Genomic DNA, 14,562 nt, shown 5'->3' with positions numbered 1-14,562 from the left:
AGGGATATAACACTAACAATATTCGAGGACACTCCACGTTTTTCTATAACAGTTTAACTGTAGTATCGCATACCTACGGGTTTGTAAAGACAGCTGCACCACAAAAAAAAAAAATTATTAAAAAAAAACACATAAATACTTGTTGCAGTAGCCTGTGTTAACACAATCTCTCACTGGCGGAGGTTAATGACCCCCTAGGGGGTGGTAACAGTCGGGCCGGCTGCTAGGAGCCCGATTCAGTCAGGCAACTTGTTGCTTCTATTGACCTCTTGTGTTGTCAGTTACACCATGGATTTCATTCATTATCCAAGAATAGAGCCTATCTCTGTATAAAATCAGCAAATGTCATCAAAAGCAACAAGTGGATACTGTGGCAGTTGTGTATAAACAATTTACTACTGTAGTCTGTAAACTGTTGTGCTGACTTTCCGATATTTCACTGGCTCATTATGTACAAAACAAGACTCAGAGTTGTAGAAAAACTTTGAAAAAAAAAAAAACTAATTCAGTGCCATTACTTTTATCTATTTTGACAAACTAACTAAATAAAACATATCAACAAAACATGAAAATAATTGCCTATTTACAACCGAAGAAGTAATTTTACAAGGCTCGTGCAACTGTCACCAACTTATTGTCAAACAGTGGGTGTGATAGACACAGAATCAGCCAATCAGATTGCTTGGTCTCTATTCTTTCAAAACTTGTCAGCCAATCAAAATGCTTTATACATTTGGTACATGCTAATTCAAATTTTGTTATCCAATCAGATTGCTTGAGACATTCATGTCTGTTCATTTAAAAACTGCCAGCCAATCAGAATTTGGTATATTGCTGACCAGTTTGATGTGTAAGCCAATCAGTGAGTGGAATTCTAGACTGTGGGATTCCAGTGCATAGACAAAAAAAAGTTCACTTTTGACTTACTAATTAGTAAAAAAAATAAGGAAATAACAACACTCTTCCAAAACAATACGAATTCATATGCCATTTGGATGAATTATCTTCCTCTAATACTGTTGGTCTTACTTCAAGTTACTGTTAGTCAAAACCAAATGAAAATAACAGAAACAAAATTAACTACAATATAGAGTACTTATATATAAGTACTAATATACAAAACTATGAAGACCTTCAAAACTGTTAGCAAAAGATACTTTTCCCAAATATTGTTTTTTTGCACCGTTTTCCCTTCCACATCTTTTTACAAGTTAACAAGTTTGTCTTAGTTGGAAAATCACTTTTTGTTACTTCCCTTAAAAGGGCTTTACAATTCAATAGATTGTTTACAACTACATATTTTCAGATTAGAAAAAAGCCTTGCCAACAATAGTGAAAAGCTTCAACAAGACAGTTTTCTTAAAACATATACTTCCTTGCATGCTTAGAAAGTGTGTCGAAAAATTGTCGATAAATAGACTCGTTCCACAACTATTGCAAAGTGTCCTGAAAACCGTAACCTTATTTAAAATGTACAATTGGTTCATCTATTTTATCCAACAACAATTTCTCCTGGACTGTCTTCTTCTCTCCAGATGGTGCCCTCTTCTTCTTTGGCTCCACGACCTCTGACCTGGAAGTACTTCCCAGCATTTCCTTCCCACCATTCCTCATGTAGACAAGGAAGGACGACAAACTCTCGGGGGCGTGGTACGTCAGGAGCCTCTCCGTCCAAACCTCGACCTCCTTCCCAGCCTGGCCCATGTCGGAGGTCGGCTGTGGGAAAAAAGCGCCCGGCAATTTAGTTATGACATTGTCAATGAATAGTTTCATCAGGTTGGTAGTAGTCTAAGTCACTGCTTAGCCGACTCCTTGCACACATGCAAAGAGGTGGTACCTAGCTGACGTTTCGGTGACTGCTTTTCACCTTCCTAAGGGCAACTGATTCTACTCCAGTCTTTAACCCTGATGGGGGGAATGTAAATTCAGCCATGTTTGGCACTGCATTCTTTACACGGCAGCAATGACACCTAGCTGCAGTACGAAGTAATACCAGTCATGACCATTATTGACTACTGCCCTTAGGAAGGTGACAGATGGTCACCAAAACATCGACTAAGTACTTACTCTTGGATTGTGTACAGAGAACTTTACCAGTGGTTTAGTTACAGCAACAATGAAGTATGTGGGTATCCATCCTTTTCTAGCTCCGTTTACTCCTTTGATTGCTTCCATGCAGAATATTCGAATTCTGGCACCAGTCAATACAAAAACGATTGGCATTTGAATATTAGCCTAAGATACAGGTGAGAGTTCTGAGAAGCAATCATTGGAGCAAACCAAATAGAATAGATGGATTCCAGGCTGGAGCATGCAGCACTGACAGCAAAAGTCTCTTACAAATATTGTAAATAAGTTCAGTGTTCAGTAGATAGGGCTGGTAAAGTGCAAGCACCCCACCTCCTCTCCAAGGCAGCCTAGTGTCCATGATATTTTGACTTCCACCTGTCATTATTACAGTATTCTTAAAAGCCTGTTCTCTGCAGTTTGGAAGGAAGCTGCTAGGGTATCTTGGCCAAGATTGCAGTGCAGCAGAACGTGAAAGCGTTTAACTTAATTTGCACTTATTTTGTAGCGCAGTGCACCTTAACTTTTAGTTGGAGGCATTATTTTTGTGCTTTGAGTTTTTAAACAGGCTTTTCGTTGATGTTGTCATTATTAATAATTATAATTTGAAACTTTAAGCACAGCAGCAGCATTTTGCCTTCTGACTCAGTGTATAATGTATTCCAACATTTCTCAAATCACATCAAAGGAAAAGCCTGTATGTTTTATTGTGCCCTTAACCTTCTCTCTGCAAAGGCAGCCATTTAGCTTCAGATTTGTATTGGTTATGGGATTAAGCAGCAGGGAGAAGCTTAATTCTTCACTAGCTGCTCGTTTTCGTCACACCGACGGCACCGAAACATTGGCAGTAATGGTCTCACCCGGTCGATTAATCAGGACTCGTTTTCTTTTTTCTGCTTTTTTCTGGCGTTAGCTTGCTGCTCCTCTACGCCCCTGCTGAGGGCAGGGTTCTCCATCTGATGCCCCAGAGTGCAAACGAACGTTTCCACATGGTCGGGACAGTACGTGGCCAACCGTTCCGTAAAAAAGTCGGCGATCAACTTTCCCGCGTGGCCCACCTCCGAATCCCCCTGTGGTTGGGGATAGAGATAATAAATAATTATAACAATAGTGATATTGATATATTTATTTGCCAATGATGCTACAATGAATTACGTTGTAGCTTATTTCTGTTTCCATTTTTAATTTTCCATGAAGTTTTTTTTTCTCTGTTTGTAAATTATGTGTTCTTGTATCATTTTGTGAAATGCAATAAAAATTAAAAATTATAACGATTTGATGACTCCATCTCCCCTTTTTCCAAAGCTTAGTGCAGACTCCATGCCACAAGATCATAGAGTCTAGAAAGTGCAACTGCGGAATTTTCAAGTGTTGCATCTGAACACAAATAGACAGTAAGTGGTGTAACAATTTGATTGAAATGCCAAGAGCTTAGTGCAAACACCATGTGACAAAATACAGTTTTCGAAATTTGTGTTCCAACTGCAGTGCTACATAAAGGGTTCCAATAATAAGGCATTGATTGCTGCAAACAAATCAAAAGAAGGTTCAGTCTACAATTCAGTAGGTAAACATACACCACTTTGACAATGACATACAAGGTTGCTATCTAGGGGCCAGCAAATAGCAAGAAAGCAGCTCCATGAAGTGCAAGCATGGACATAGATTGCTACAGTGTTACTTCTTTGGGTGCAGATTGAGTCGGATTTTTTACAATAACATTATTTATATCTAAACATATTTATCCTTCACCACATGCATTTAGTTCCAAAGCTGAGAGTAAATTGAATTGGCTTCTTTTACCTTAAAACTCATCTTTAAGTTGATCTCAACAACAGAAAGAATTCCTTATTACATTCTAAAGTGAATAATATTTACAGTAAAGGCTAGAATCAGTCAAGGCACTTCACCACCTCACCAGAGAAAAAGCAGAAAAAAGAAAACGTCTTCCTCATGATGAAAGAACGCCAGATAGCATTCCGAATCATCTATCGGGGGACCACCTGACCAAAAACTATTGAAAAGAGATCTTTTTCTGCCATGATTTGTACTCAATAGCTGCTGTTTTCTTTAAAATGTTTGATTATTTTTTCAACTCTCATCACATATCCTCAGTTATTGGTCATTTGAACCTGATGAGGGCTTAAATACAAAGAGCTAAATTCATAAGACTTCTACATTTGTATACGATGTTATATTGCAGACTAGCTGTATACATTGTATTACATGTATATGGGCTCTGTACACAGTTGGGCAAAATCTGTTTGATTCTTGGCCTAGCTGGCACTGACCAAATAGATTTTACTTAATGTGAAGGGCCCAATTCAGGATTGAATCAAAAAGAGAGAAAAATAGAATCCGTTAGCCAGGGTGAGGAGGGGAACCGGCGTAAGAGCCGAGAGAGGGGGATCCAAGAATATGTGTGAATGCATCTGAATTGATAGATACATGGGTTAAATTGATTAAAGTCAAATTGACAACCCCAATAAGAACATGGTCTTATTAATGTTAACCACCAACAAAGATAGATATCTGTCATATTCATATTGATTGATATTATTAGATAGATTAATGTCAAATTGACAACAACAACATAAACACAGCACTTAGTAACTTGCGTAAGAAAAAAATGTAAGACAAACAATGTTTTTACTTCTAGTTACCTGACCGACTCTAGCAAAAACCTACTACAACTTTTTTGGAAGGTCATTTTTTTTCAGGCCCGTAATCAAAAACACAACTGCAATTGACTTCCTTGGCTTAACAATAAACAGATAACCTGTCCTGCTAGCCCCTCACCAGGTTGTACTTTGCACAGTTGGTGTGACTCACATTAATTGTGACTCATTAATTTTCCTAATGGCCTAACCAGGTCTGTCTCAACTCTCAAGCATTTAACATTTTTTTCCGTCTCACTCATTGTTAGAGATCCCATGTTGTTAATTTTCATTGTCAAATCTGTCATTTCAAGCTTACGAAAATACCTTTTCATCAGTTTTATGTCACATAGTTTAGATTTTTGAACAGATGGGGTGAAATTGTTTTCCGTCCTAACAAACAAATTTCCTAAGCTCGCAGCGAATCGGACAAAGTGGAAGGGACTGAAGGAAGACTGAATGCGGCTGCAGGATGTTTCAACTACTGCAGCAGCAGAAAACTGTGGACCACTACTAACCCTCACCAGGTTGTACTTTTTCATCCTAACAAACAAATTTCTGTCTCAGGATGGAGGGATGTGTCCTGGAGACAGCCCTGGACCTAACCACTAACACAGATAACCTGTCCTGCTAACCCTCACCAGGTTGTACTTTGCACAGTTGGTGAGCACCAGTGCAATGTCGTAGATGAACTCCTCCATGGTCTGGTAATGGTTGAAGTGCTTCCTGTGCAGTTTGCTCTTTATCGTGGTCAGGTCCATCGGGTGGGCGATGATCTTGTGGTAGTTTGGAACCTACAGAAACAGAAGGATCCGTGAATAGTTTCATCAGGTTGGTAAGTTACTCAATGACAAAGTCTCTTCGTACACAATCGAGTGATTTATTCAACCAACGTTTTGGTGACCATCTGTTGACCAATACTGACTGGTTCACATATAAGCAGCGGCACCTGCAGTGCAATGTGAACCGGTCAGAATTGCCCTGAGGAAGGTGACGGATGGTCACAGAAACATTGGTTGAATAAATCACTTGGTTGCAATTGTGTACAAAGAGTCTTTTTATTCAGATACAGAAGGGAGTTGGAAATATTTACAAAGCTGTAACATGATCAATATTTTTCACACTTTTGTTTCCTAAAATGTGTTACTTAGGCCACACCAATTTAATTTCTTGGCCTCTGTCAGATTTTTTTTAATTTCAACATAAGGACATCATGAAAACAGAAGGCTGGGGTGAAAACTTGCACCTGACCCTGTTCACCCCCTGAAATTGTGAGCAGCAAAGTACAAACTTTCCTCTGAGATTCTGTTTTCATGTTGATTTTCCAATCTAGCATTTTATTTCAAATTCCGTTAACCAAGAAATCAAATCAGTTTTTATAATATTAGTTCAGCAAAGTCAGATGCATAAAACTATAAAAAGGACAACAAATGATGAAAGAAATGACAACAATGTAACTATATAATGGGAATACAATTTTGACATGAGAGTCCCTATAAATCTTCCATAAATCTTACTACCATAAGCCTTAACTCTATAGTATGATGACTCTACAGTAAAAGAACACATCATGACACACATGTACATGTAAGTTGTACTCACCGAAGTTGGGACTGGGTCGTGAAAAGGAACACTGTGCTCATGGGAGAACAGCTCCAGTAGAATCTTCTCACATACCTTCAGGGAAAGATAACAACAAGATTTAGGGTTATTGCACAAAGCTGTGTGGCCTAAGGGCTACTGAACTGGAGATGGGCCCCGCCCTATGCACCATCTGGTGCAGGAAGGACTTTAAATTCAACTTTAGGATCATTGTTCAAACTCACACAAGCAATACACAATTCATAAACTGTTTTTGTAAAATTCCTCATTGCCAAAAGACCTTCATGACATAACTCCATGTACAAACTTGCAGCATTGGGATATATATAATATAAAAAGAAGTGTTACAAAATCTGTTGGTAAAATTCCTCCATGCCGAAAAACCTTCATTGCAATCCTAACAAGAAATTAATGAAATTGAATATTCAATCACTACAATATCAAAGTAACTGCTGACGCTGATGTTTGTCCATCTTTGTACACACACCAGTAGAAACAAACACATATAGACCGAAAACAACACCTTCGTTTCCACAGAAGCCTTATGATGATACCATTTAGAACAGTTATAAATGGACATTACTTTGAGGTCTCTGTCAGGTATACCAGTCGGTGCCTTCCGTTTGTTTCCGTGTTCAGATATGGGGGTGGTGTCTGCGTCTGGGAGCTCCTCACACAGCGTGCACATGAAATCTCCACTGCAGGGTAGAGGAAGGGGGACAAAGTCTTAGTGTCAAGCGATGAGAATCTAGAGGTTCTGGGTTTGAATCCCTGGCAGGCCCCGATGTTGTGCCCTTGGGAAAGGCACTTAACACCTATTTCCTCGCTTGATTCAGGCGAAAATGAGTAACTAAGATTCAAACCTAGAACCTTTCTAAGCTTTGATCAGAGACGTCCTCTCGGATGGGATATAAAGCTGGAGGCAGGGAGTAGAGTCACAGGGACTGTCACTGACTGAGCGTGTCTTACCTTGGGACAGGTGTGTTACCTGTTAGGACAGGTGTCTTACACCTTGGGACAGGTGTGTAGTACCTTAGGACAGGTGTCTTACCTGGGCATGGCGGGAAAGTTGGGCACGTGACAGTTCAGGTGGTACACCTTGGGACAGGTGTGTTACCTGTTAGGACAGGTGTCTTACTCCTTGTGACAGGTGTGATACACCTTAGGACAGGTGTCTTACCTGGGCATGGCGGGAAAGTTGGGCACGTGACAGTTCAGGTGGTACACCTTGGGACAGGTGTGTTACCCCTAAGGACAGGTGTCTTACTCCTTGTGACAGGTGTGATACACCTTAGGACAGGTGTCTTACCTGGGCATGGCGGGAATGTTGGGCACGTGACAGTTCAGGTGGTACACCTTGGGACAGGTGTCACAGCAGAGCAGGTCCCCGCCGTTGTGGCAGACGGCGCACCAGTCTTCGTTCGGATCCTCCGGGTTGTGGGCCGGCGGCGCGTTCATGGCAGCCAACGCGTCTGCCGCCGTTGGGAGAGGTAGGCCGGTGTTGGCCACGGGGAGCCCAGTGGTTGCCGGGGGCAGTTCCATGGTTGCCGAGGCGGAGGGACATGTGTTGAAGCTCTGGTTATCGCCCTCTCCTCTCCCACAGGTGTGTAACAGTCCCTGAGTTTACAAGGAAAAATATAAATATAGATTTTGCTTCGTCAATGAAGTTTAGACATCTAGGTAATAAAATACGTCAAAAAAACAGTTAAGTAACTGGATAAATTTTTTAACAAAAACATACTATTATCCTGTTTCTGCAACTTACCTTTTCTTGCTTTACTCTGACATTGGCGGTGGTGCCACTGCTACTCGGCTCCCCCTGGCTGGCGGCAGCAAAACTGCAGCTTGCCCCACCAGCACCTGCCTCTAGTTTTTCTTTCTTAACGTCTTTTAAGATGTCTTGGAGGGGAACTTGGGGCTGGAATCTTGGTGAGAAATAATATGAAGGAAGGTTTGGGTATGGGCATGCCCTGGTTATATATGGCAATGCAGTTAGTGGTATGGAACAGACATTGATAGATTGATAATATTAATATGATATCGGGTCAGCAATGAGAAAGAGTGTTGGTTTTATGGTATCAGGTAGGTGTGAAAAAAATTGAATATTGCAAAGAAGAAGGGTAAAGAAGAAAAATACATATTATATCAAGATTGATGAATATCTCATCTTTTGACATTCTTGTTACTATTTTAATTATAATTTCTTCCTGCAGATGCGCAGTGCTTATAACCATCTTCTACCTCAACTTGTCTGAAGAAAAAAAAGGCATCTTAAGAATTTTATCATGGACAAGACGACCACAATTTGGTTAAGCAGACAATAACAATAGTAAGAAAATAAGTGCTATACAAAACAATTTCATGTAAAATGTATGATTTCTACGTACCCTGCACTATCTCTGCTGCTCGGTCTTGACCTTGACCTTTGACCCTCAGTCCCAGCAGCCCCTCCTGCTGCATTCTCAGGTGGGGAGTTGACCTGTCAGAAGAGGTCAGAGGTCATTTTCAGGTCAACACTACTTGGTAACACGACACCATTCTTCAACCAGGGCTCAAAATATCTACAATTTGTAAATCATAGATTGAAATTTAAAATTGCTGTAAGTTTTGAATAATAACAAAATTCAAGCCCGCAAATTCAATATTTCCTATTCACAAACTTAAAACGTTCTTTAAAAATAATTTTCCTGTCTAAAATCTTCCCACATTGAAGGGAAAATTTCTGGCAGATTGAAACACTGTACTGTAGGCAGAAGAAAAACAGTGTTTTGAGCCCTGACAATATAATATAAGGTAACGTTGCTCTATTCCTTAGGGAGATCCCTATAGGCTATAGACAGTTCAATAACAAAGCGGGGTTCAATTTCTAGCCAAGGTGTCCAGCATCCCACAATGCGTCCCGTGGATAAAGGTTGCAGCCCTCATATAGGATAGTCCTGGGATACTGAAAGCAGTTCTGTGTTCAACCTTCTCCCAGCTGCCTAACCCCAAAACCAATACAAATTTGGTGGCAAACAGCTACCTTAGATGTGAAGCCATAGATGCCTACCAAGACGCCACCACACCACCCCAATGCTTCTAAAATGGGTCATGCTTCACATGTTTCCATCAATCTTTGCCATTTGAAATTGTCGATGCCATATCACTGACCAGTAGATGCCATATCTGAATGTATCATAATATTTTCTTGGGTTGGGGGAGCACAAAACATACGGAATTATATTGAAAGCAACATTGTATTTAAAACTGCACAGGATCGTGAAAAATGGCAAAAAAAAGTACATCAGCTTGGGTTCAAATGTGAGTAAAAAAGCCTAGTCCTAAAACTCTAACCACCACGCCACAAAACATGACAGTATTGGTAGAGCATACTGATACTAATACACTTAAAGTGTGCCGTTCTGCAATATGGCATAGACTCTTTCAAATGGCAACGACCGTTAACGAGACGGAAGTTAGCTAAGCCTTCCACCTGTCGGCCCTTTGTCCAGCCCACCCTGTACTTACCTGCTCTATGCACAGATATGGTAGGTTATTCAAAACGATGATTTGCCCATTATAAGGTCTTGATTCACATAAACCCATGTGTACCTGCTGTCTTGGCGACGAAGGCTGGGCCTAGTAAAGACCCTATTGTTAGTGGCAAGACTACATGAATTGTATAGTGCTGACTTTTATGCTATAAATCATTAGGAACATTCTTATACTTCACCCTTGTCCTGCACATGGTTTCAACCAATGTACGTTGTATTATTTGTTCCTTGCTATGATTTTGTTATCATTTTCTGTATATACGTTCGATTTATGTTATTAAATTTATGTACCATTTCTCCTATGTTCTCTGGGCCCTCTTGGAAACAATCTTGTTGCAGGGAATACTGTAATTATTGTTTCTTTCACTGTAATTTTATGTTCACTGTCACCTCTGTAGCGTGAACTTATCATCACCACGAAAAACCTCAGTTCTTACTATTTAGGATTCCTTCACACATCCGTTCTGTAAATCACTTGCCTCCACCGTGAAGTTAAAGTTCAGTGAAAATGTCAAGTTTCCTTCCACCGTGAAATTTTGCTACCGTGAACATAAACTGAATCACAGTACCCAGATGTTTTCAAGATGAAATAAATAAACAAAACAAACAAACAAACAACAACGAACCTGCCCGTTGTCCGACGGTGAGCTGGCGATCCCGCTGTCTACCCTCTCCTCCTCTCGTGGTAGCGCCGCCATGCCCTGCTGCATGCTGGGAGGTGCGGCGCTAGGGTTTGGCGGCGCTACCGGTCTCTGTGGCTGAAATGTGGACGGTGGCGGTGGGTGTGCCGTGCTTGTGCCGGGCTGGGACGCAGAGGAGGCAGGAATGTGCGGAAACATCTGGAAACAGTAACACAGCTCCATATCAATTGAGCAGGGATTGAAATACTTTCTTTCTGTTTTATGTGATTCATAACACATTTGTACTATCATGTCAGGACTTCAAACAGCAATGTACTTTGTAGGGGATTCTCTAGGTTAAACATGTACCTGTGATTACTACATGTCATTGAGCAACAAATACAAAAACACAAACGTTGTACTTCTTTAGTTCAGGTACATATAAATATAATGTGGTATTAAGTATAAGTTGGGAAGATGGTCTTGTGGTTAGGGTTGATCTAAAGCCCTTCTGTTGTGCCCTTGGGATATCCACTTTACACAGTCCTATTTCCTCACTCCAGTCGGGGAAAGAGTACCCCAGCTCCTTTTAGGAAGATCCTCTCGGATTGGACGTAAAGCCGTGGGTCCCGTGTTCAAGGAGAACCACCACCATCGGGCTGCCAGACACTAATAAAAACTAGAGGGTTAAGACAGCATGTACCTGTGGCCTGATGAGGTTTCTGGGGTGGTTCTGTGTCCTCGCTGTGGACTGCATCAAACCTTGCAGATGGGCAGCCGCACTCTGAGGTATGCAAGTGTTAGAAAATTAGTTTAGGCCACATCAATCTATTTCCTAGGTTCTCAGACATCTTTTAGAAAGTACATAGTTTTGTAATTCTGTTCTGCTTGAGTGAAACTTTGTTGTTGGGTGAGGAGGGGGCGAACAAGAAGTTCTGGAGAGCAAACTTCACTTGCTACACCTCCTAAGAGGAGGACTGATGATGATGATGAGGGGGCATATATATAGATTTATAAACCAGAAATTGAGAGGAAAACTTGAATCAGACTTTCATCCACCCCTCGAAACTGTGTGTACCAAGGTATAGACTTTCCCAAATGATTTTCCAGTTCAGCATTGTCTTTTATAATTTGAGAACCAACAAATGAAATTCATGTGGTCTTGGAACAGTCTGTAGCAGGGCTGTCTCCAGCTTTGAATTTCTTTCTGTCCCTCTCATTGTTTGAGAGCCTAATATGTTGTTGATTTCCATTGCTAAATATGTCCTTTTGAATCAAATCCATTTTCATCCATTCCATGTCACGAAGTTCAGATTTGGGGTACAGACGGGGTCACGGTGAAAGCAGATTTCCGTCCCGGGACGGGGGGACGGGTCCTGGAGACAGCCCTGGTGTGGGGTGACTTGTAAGGCCACATCAATTTAATTTCTTGGTTAACAGAATTTTAAAAAAAATGCTAGATTGGAAAATCAACTTAAAAACACAGTCTCAGATGCAGAGGAAAGTTTGTACTTTGGTGCACACAATTTCAGGGAGTGAACAAGGTCAGGTGCAAGTTTTCACCCCAGCCTTCTGTTTTAATGATGTCCTCATACTGAAATTAGAATAAAAAAATCTGTTAACCAAGAAATCAAATTGGTGTGGCCTAAGTGTAAGTTAACCCACAGACCTGTTGTCTGGATGGCTGTGCCCTCTGCAGGTTGGCCAGGCTAGCTGCCTTCTGCGCCAGGGCCTGGAGCTGCTCCTGGGTCAGCGGGGGAACACTCTGCAGCTTGGGAAGACTGTTCAGGTTCACCATGCCGGAGGATGTGGGTACCTACGGTACAAATTAGGAGCTTTAGCTTTAGCTCTACTGTGTATCAACTGACATATCCCTTATAAGCATTATGCCATACATTAATTGTATAACCATTCAAAAATAAAATACATATGTCTCTGCAAAATTCTATGCCAATGTATACTTACTCTAAGCTCTTAGTAAGTTAAGGTAATGTCAGTACTGTCTGAACGACCCCTATTATGCTTTTAACTGTGCTGCTACTGAAACATTGACACCTAGGCAAAAATGAAACAGAAAGAAAAGTGTTTAAGTACTGTAAATCTTGAAACATTTGCAGTGGTTTGAATTTTATGGTTTTTATGGTGACCTATCCACTGTTTTTCCATTGTACATGTACCACTACTGTACTAGACTTGTTTCAACTGCACACTGCAAACACTACAAAAACTCCATCCTTGAAGTTCAAGTGAACATGAATGAAGTTACCTGCTGTAACTAAATCATGTGAAATGCACCAAATGTAACCTTTGTATGCTACATGTAGTATCTCCCTCATTGTCTTCTGTAACAAGGACTACCCCCACCCCCCAGACAAATTACTTGTTATTACTGAATATAATGAGTACAAACAGCCTGAAGTAGCCAGAACTTGTCCCTTGGAATTTTGCTGTGTATGACGGAAAAATATTAAGACTATCACAGCAACCCTGACGGACAAAAACCAGAGAGTGATTTAGATATAGAAGATATAAAAGTGCAAACATTTCAATAATCATTATTAAAATGACCGAAATTTGTACAATGATGCTGGTAGGGCTCCGCCTAGGGTTAAAGTGCACAAATACACAATCATGCTATTTAACAAATGTACCTGATGCTGGGGCCCTGCGCCTGAGAATCCCTGCAGCTGTTTGCTCTGCTGGTAGGGCTCCGGCTAGGGTTAGAATGTACGAGTATACCTGCTATTTAACAAATGTACCTGCTGCTGGGGCCCTGCGCCTGAGAATCCCTGCAGCTGTTTGCTCTGCTGGTAGGGCTCCGGCTAGGGTTAGAATGTACGAGTATACCTGCTATTTAACAAATGTACCTGCTGCTGGGGCCCTGCGCCTGAGAATCCCTGCAGCTGTTTGCTCTGCTGGTAGGGCTCCGGCTAGGGTTAAAGTGTACAAATACACCTGCTATTTAACGAAGTTACCTGTTGCTGGGGCCCTGCGGCTGAGAATCCCTGCAGCTGTTTGCTCTGCTGGTAGGCTGCTGCTGCTGCGGCTGCTGCGTTGGGGTTCACCTGCTGCAGCTGGGCTGCAGACATGGACATGGAGAATGAGAGGTTAATTGGCTGCACGTTTATGTCAAGTACAGTCCTCCCACACCATACACTGCCAGTGGACTAGCCCCCTGCTGCAGTGATTGCACCTCAGTGTGGCACAGGGCTATGAAATGGAGATGGGCACCGCCCTATACACCTTATGGTGTGGGAGGACTGTACTTGACATAAACGTGGACATGGAGAAGAGTTAGACAGGGCTGGAAATACTGGTTTGATGTGCACCTGTGTGCACCCATAATTGGAGCTGTGCACCTAATTTTTGACTGTGGGTGCACCTAGATATTTTTGTAGGCTATAGAGTAAAGGTACCATTGTACACTAGTAAACAGTATCAGAAAAAGCAATAGAGCCATTTGTTGCACTTTATCTGATGTACATGTATCACTTGTTTGAAATTTGATTACATATTGTGAAGTTCTTGATAACAATTATGAGAGCATTAATTATGTTTTGCTGACATTCAACTTTACTTTAAGTGGTGCACCCAAAATTCTTTCTGTGCACCTAATTTTTTTGGTTGGGTGCACCAGTGCACCTATTCCCAAAAATGAATTTCGAGCCCTGGAGGTTACTTGGCTGCCCGTTTATGTCAACTACAGTTCTCCCACACCATAAGGTGTATAGGGCAGAGCCCATCTCCATTTCATAGCCCTGGGCCACACTGTGGTGCAATCACCGCAGCAGGGGGCTAGTCCACTGGCAGTGGAGTGTGTTTAACTTCCATACTGTTTCAGAAGTATGTACCATTTCTATAAAGTCTTTGGTATGACTCAATGCGCCTCTTGTCCAGACGTGTCCTACCCGGGCGTGAACTCAAGCCTTCTGGCTCCTCATAATTTGAACCAGATGTGGTAAATGACAAAGGTGCAAACCATTACACCACACAGACACACCCCTACTACAGAACTGAAACAGCATTGGAAACTTGCTGCCCTATGAGCCATTAGGCACTACAAAGGTCTGAACAAACTCATGA

The 14,562-nt window shown here is 41.4% G+C and overlaps 1 protein-coding gene across 3 annotated transcripts in view; it reads right to left on the bottom strand.

The window, feature by feature from the left end:
• Positions 1 to 569: 569 nt before the first annotated feature.
• The window catches only part of LOC136429724 (E3 ubiquitin-protein ligase TRIM33-like), a 31,286-nt gene continuing 17,293 nt past the window's right edge, over positions 570 to 14,562 (bottom strand). The window contains exons 9-20 of one of the 3 annotated variants that reach the window (XM_066419666.1): positions 13,455 to 13,558; positions 12,149 to 12,295; positions 11,183 to 11,263; positions 10,486 to 10,698; positions 9,834 to 9,944; positions 8,714 to 8,805; positions 8,092 to 8,251; positions 7,636 to 7,943; positions 6,910 to 7,024; positions 6,327 to 6,401; positions 5,366 to 5,518; positions 570 to 1,716 (exon numbers count right to left, since the gene is read on the bottom strand). In XM_066419666.1, coding sequence (XP_066275763.1) covers positions 1,462 to 1,716; positions 5,366 to 5,518; positions 6,327 to 6,401; positions 6,910 to 7,024; positions 7,636 to 7,943; positions 8,092 to 8,251; positions 8,714 to 8,805; positions 9,834 to 9,944; positions 10,486 to 10,698; positions 11,183 to 11,263; positions 12,149 to 12,295; positions 13,455 to 13,558 — 1,814 coding nt within the window. In that variant the 3' untranslated portion in view covers positions 570 to 1,461. Of the gene's footprint in view, positions 1,717 to 5,365; positions 5,519 to 6,326; positions 6,402 to 6,909; positions 7,025 to 7,635; positions 7,944 to 8,091; positions 8,297 to 8,713; positions 8,806 to 9,833; positions 9,945 to 10,485; positions 10,699 to 11,182; positions 11,264 to 12,148; positions 12,296 to 13,454; positions 13,559 to 14,562 lie in introns of all 3 variants that reach the window. The other 2 variants (XM_066419667.1, XM_066419669.1) reach the window with 2 other exon arrangements.

The sequence above is a fragment of the Branchiostoma lanceolatum genome, chromosome 3, assembly GCF_035083965.1.
Source record: "Branchiostoma lanceolatum isolate klBraLanc5 chromosome 3, klBraLanc5.hap2, whole genome shotgun sequence".
Lineage (NCBI taxonomy): Eukaryota > Metazoa > Chordata > Leptocardii > Amphioxiformes > Branchiostomatidae > Branchiostoma > Branchiostoma lanceolatum.
This window is presented reverse-complemented; position numbering and strand designations above follow the sequence as displayed.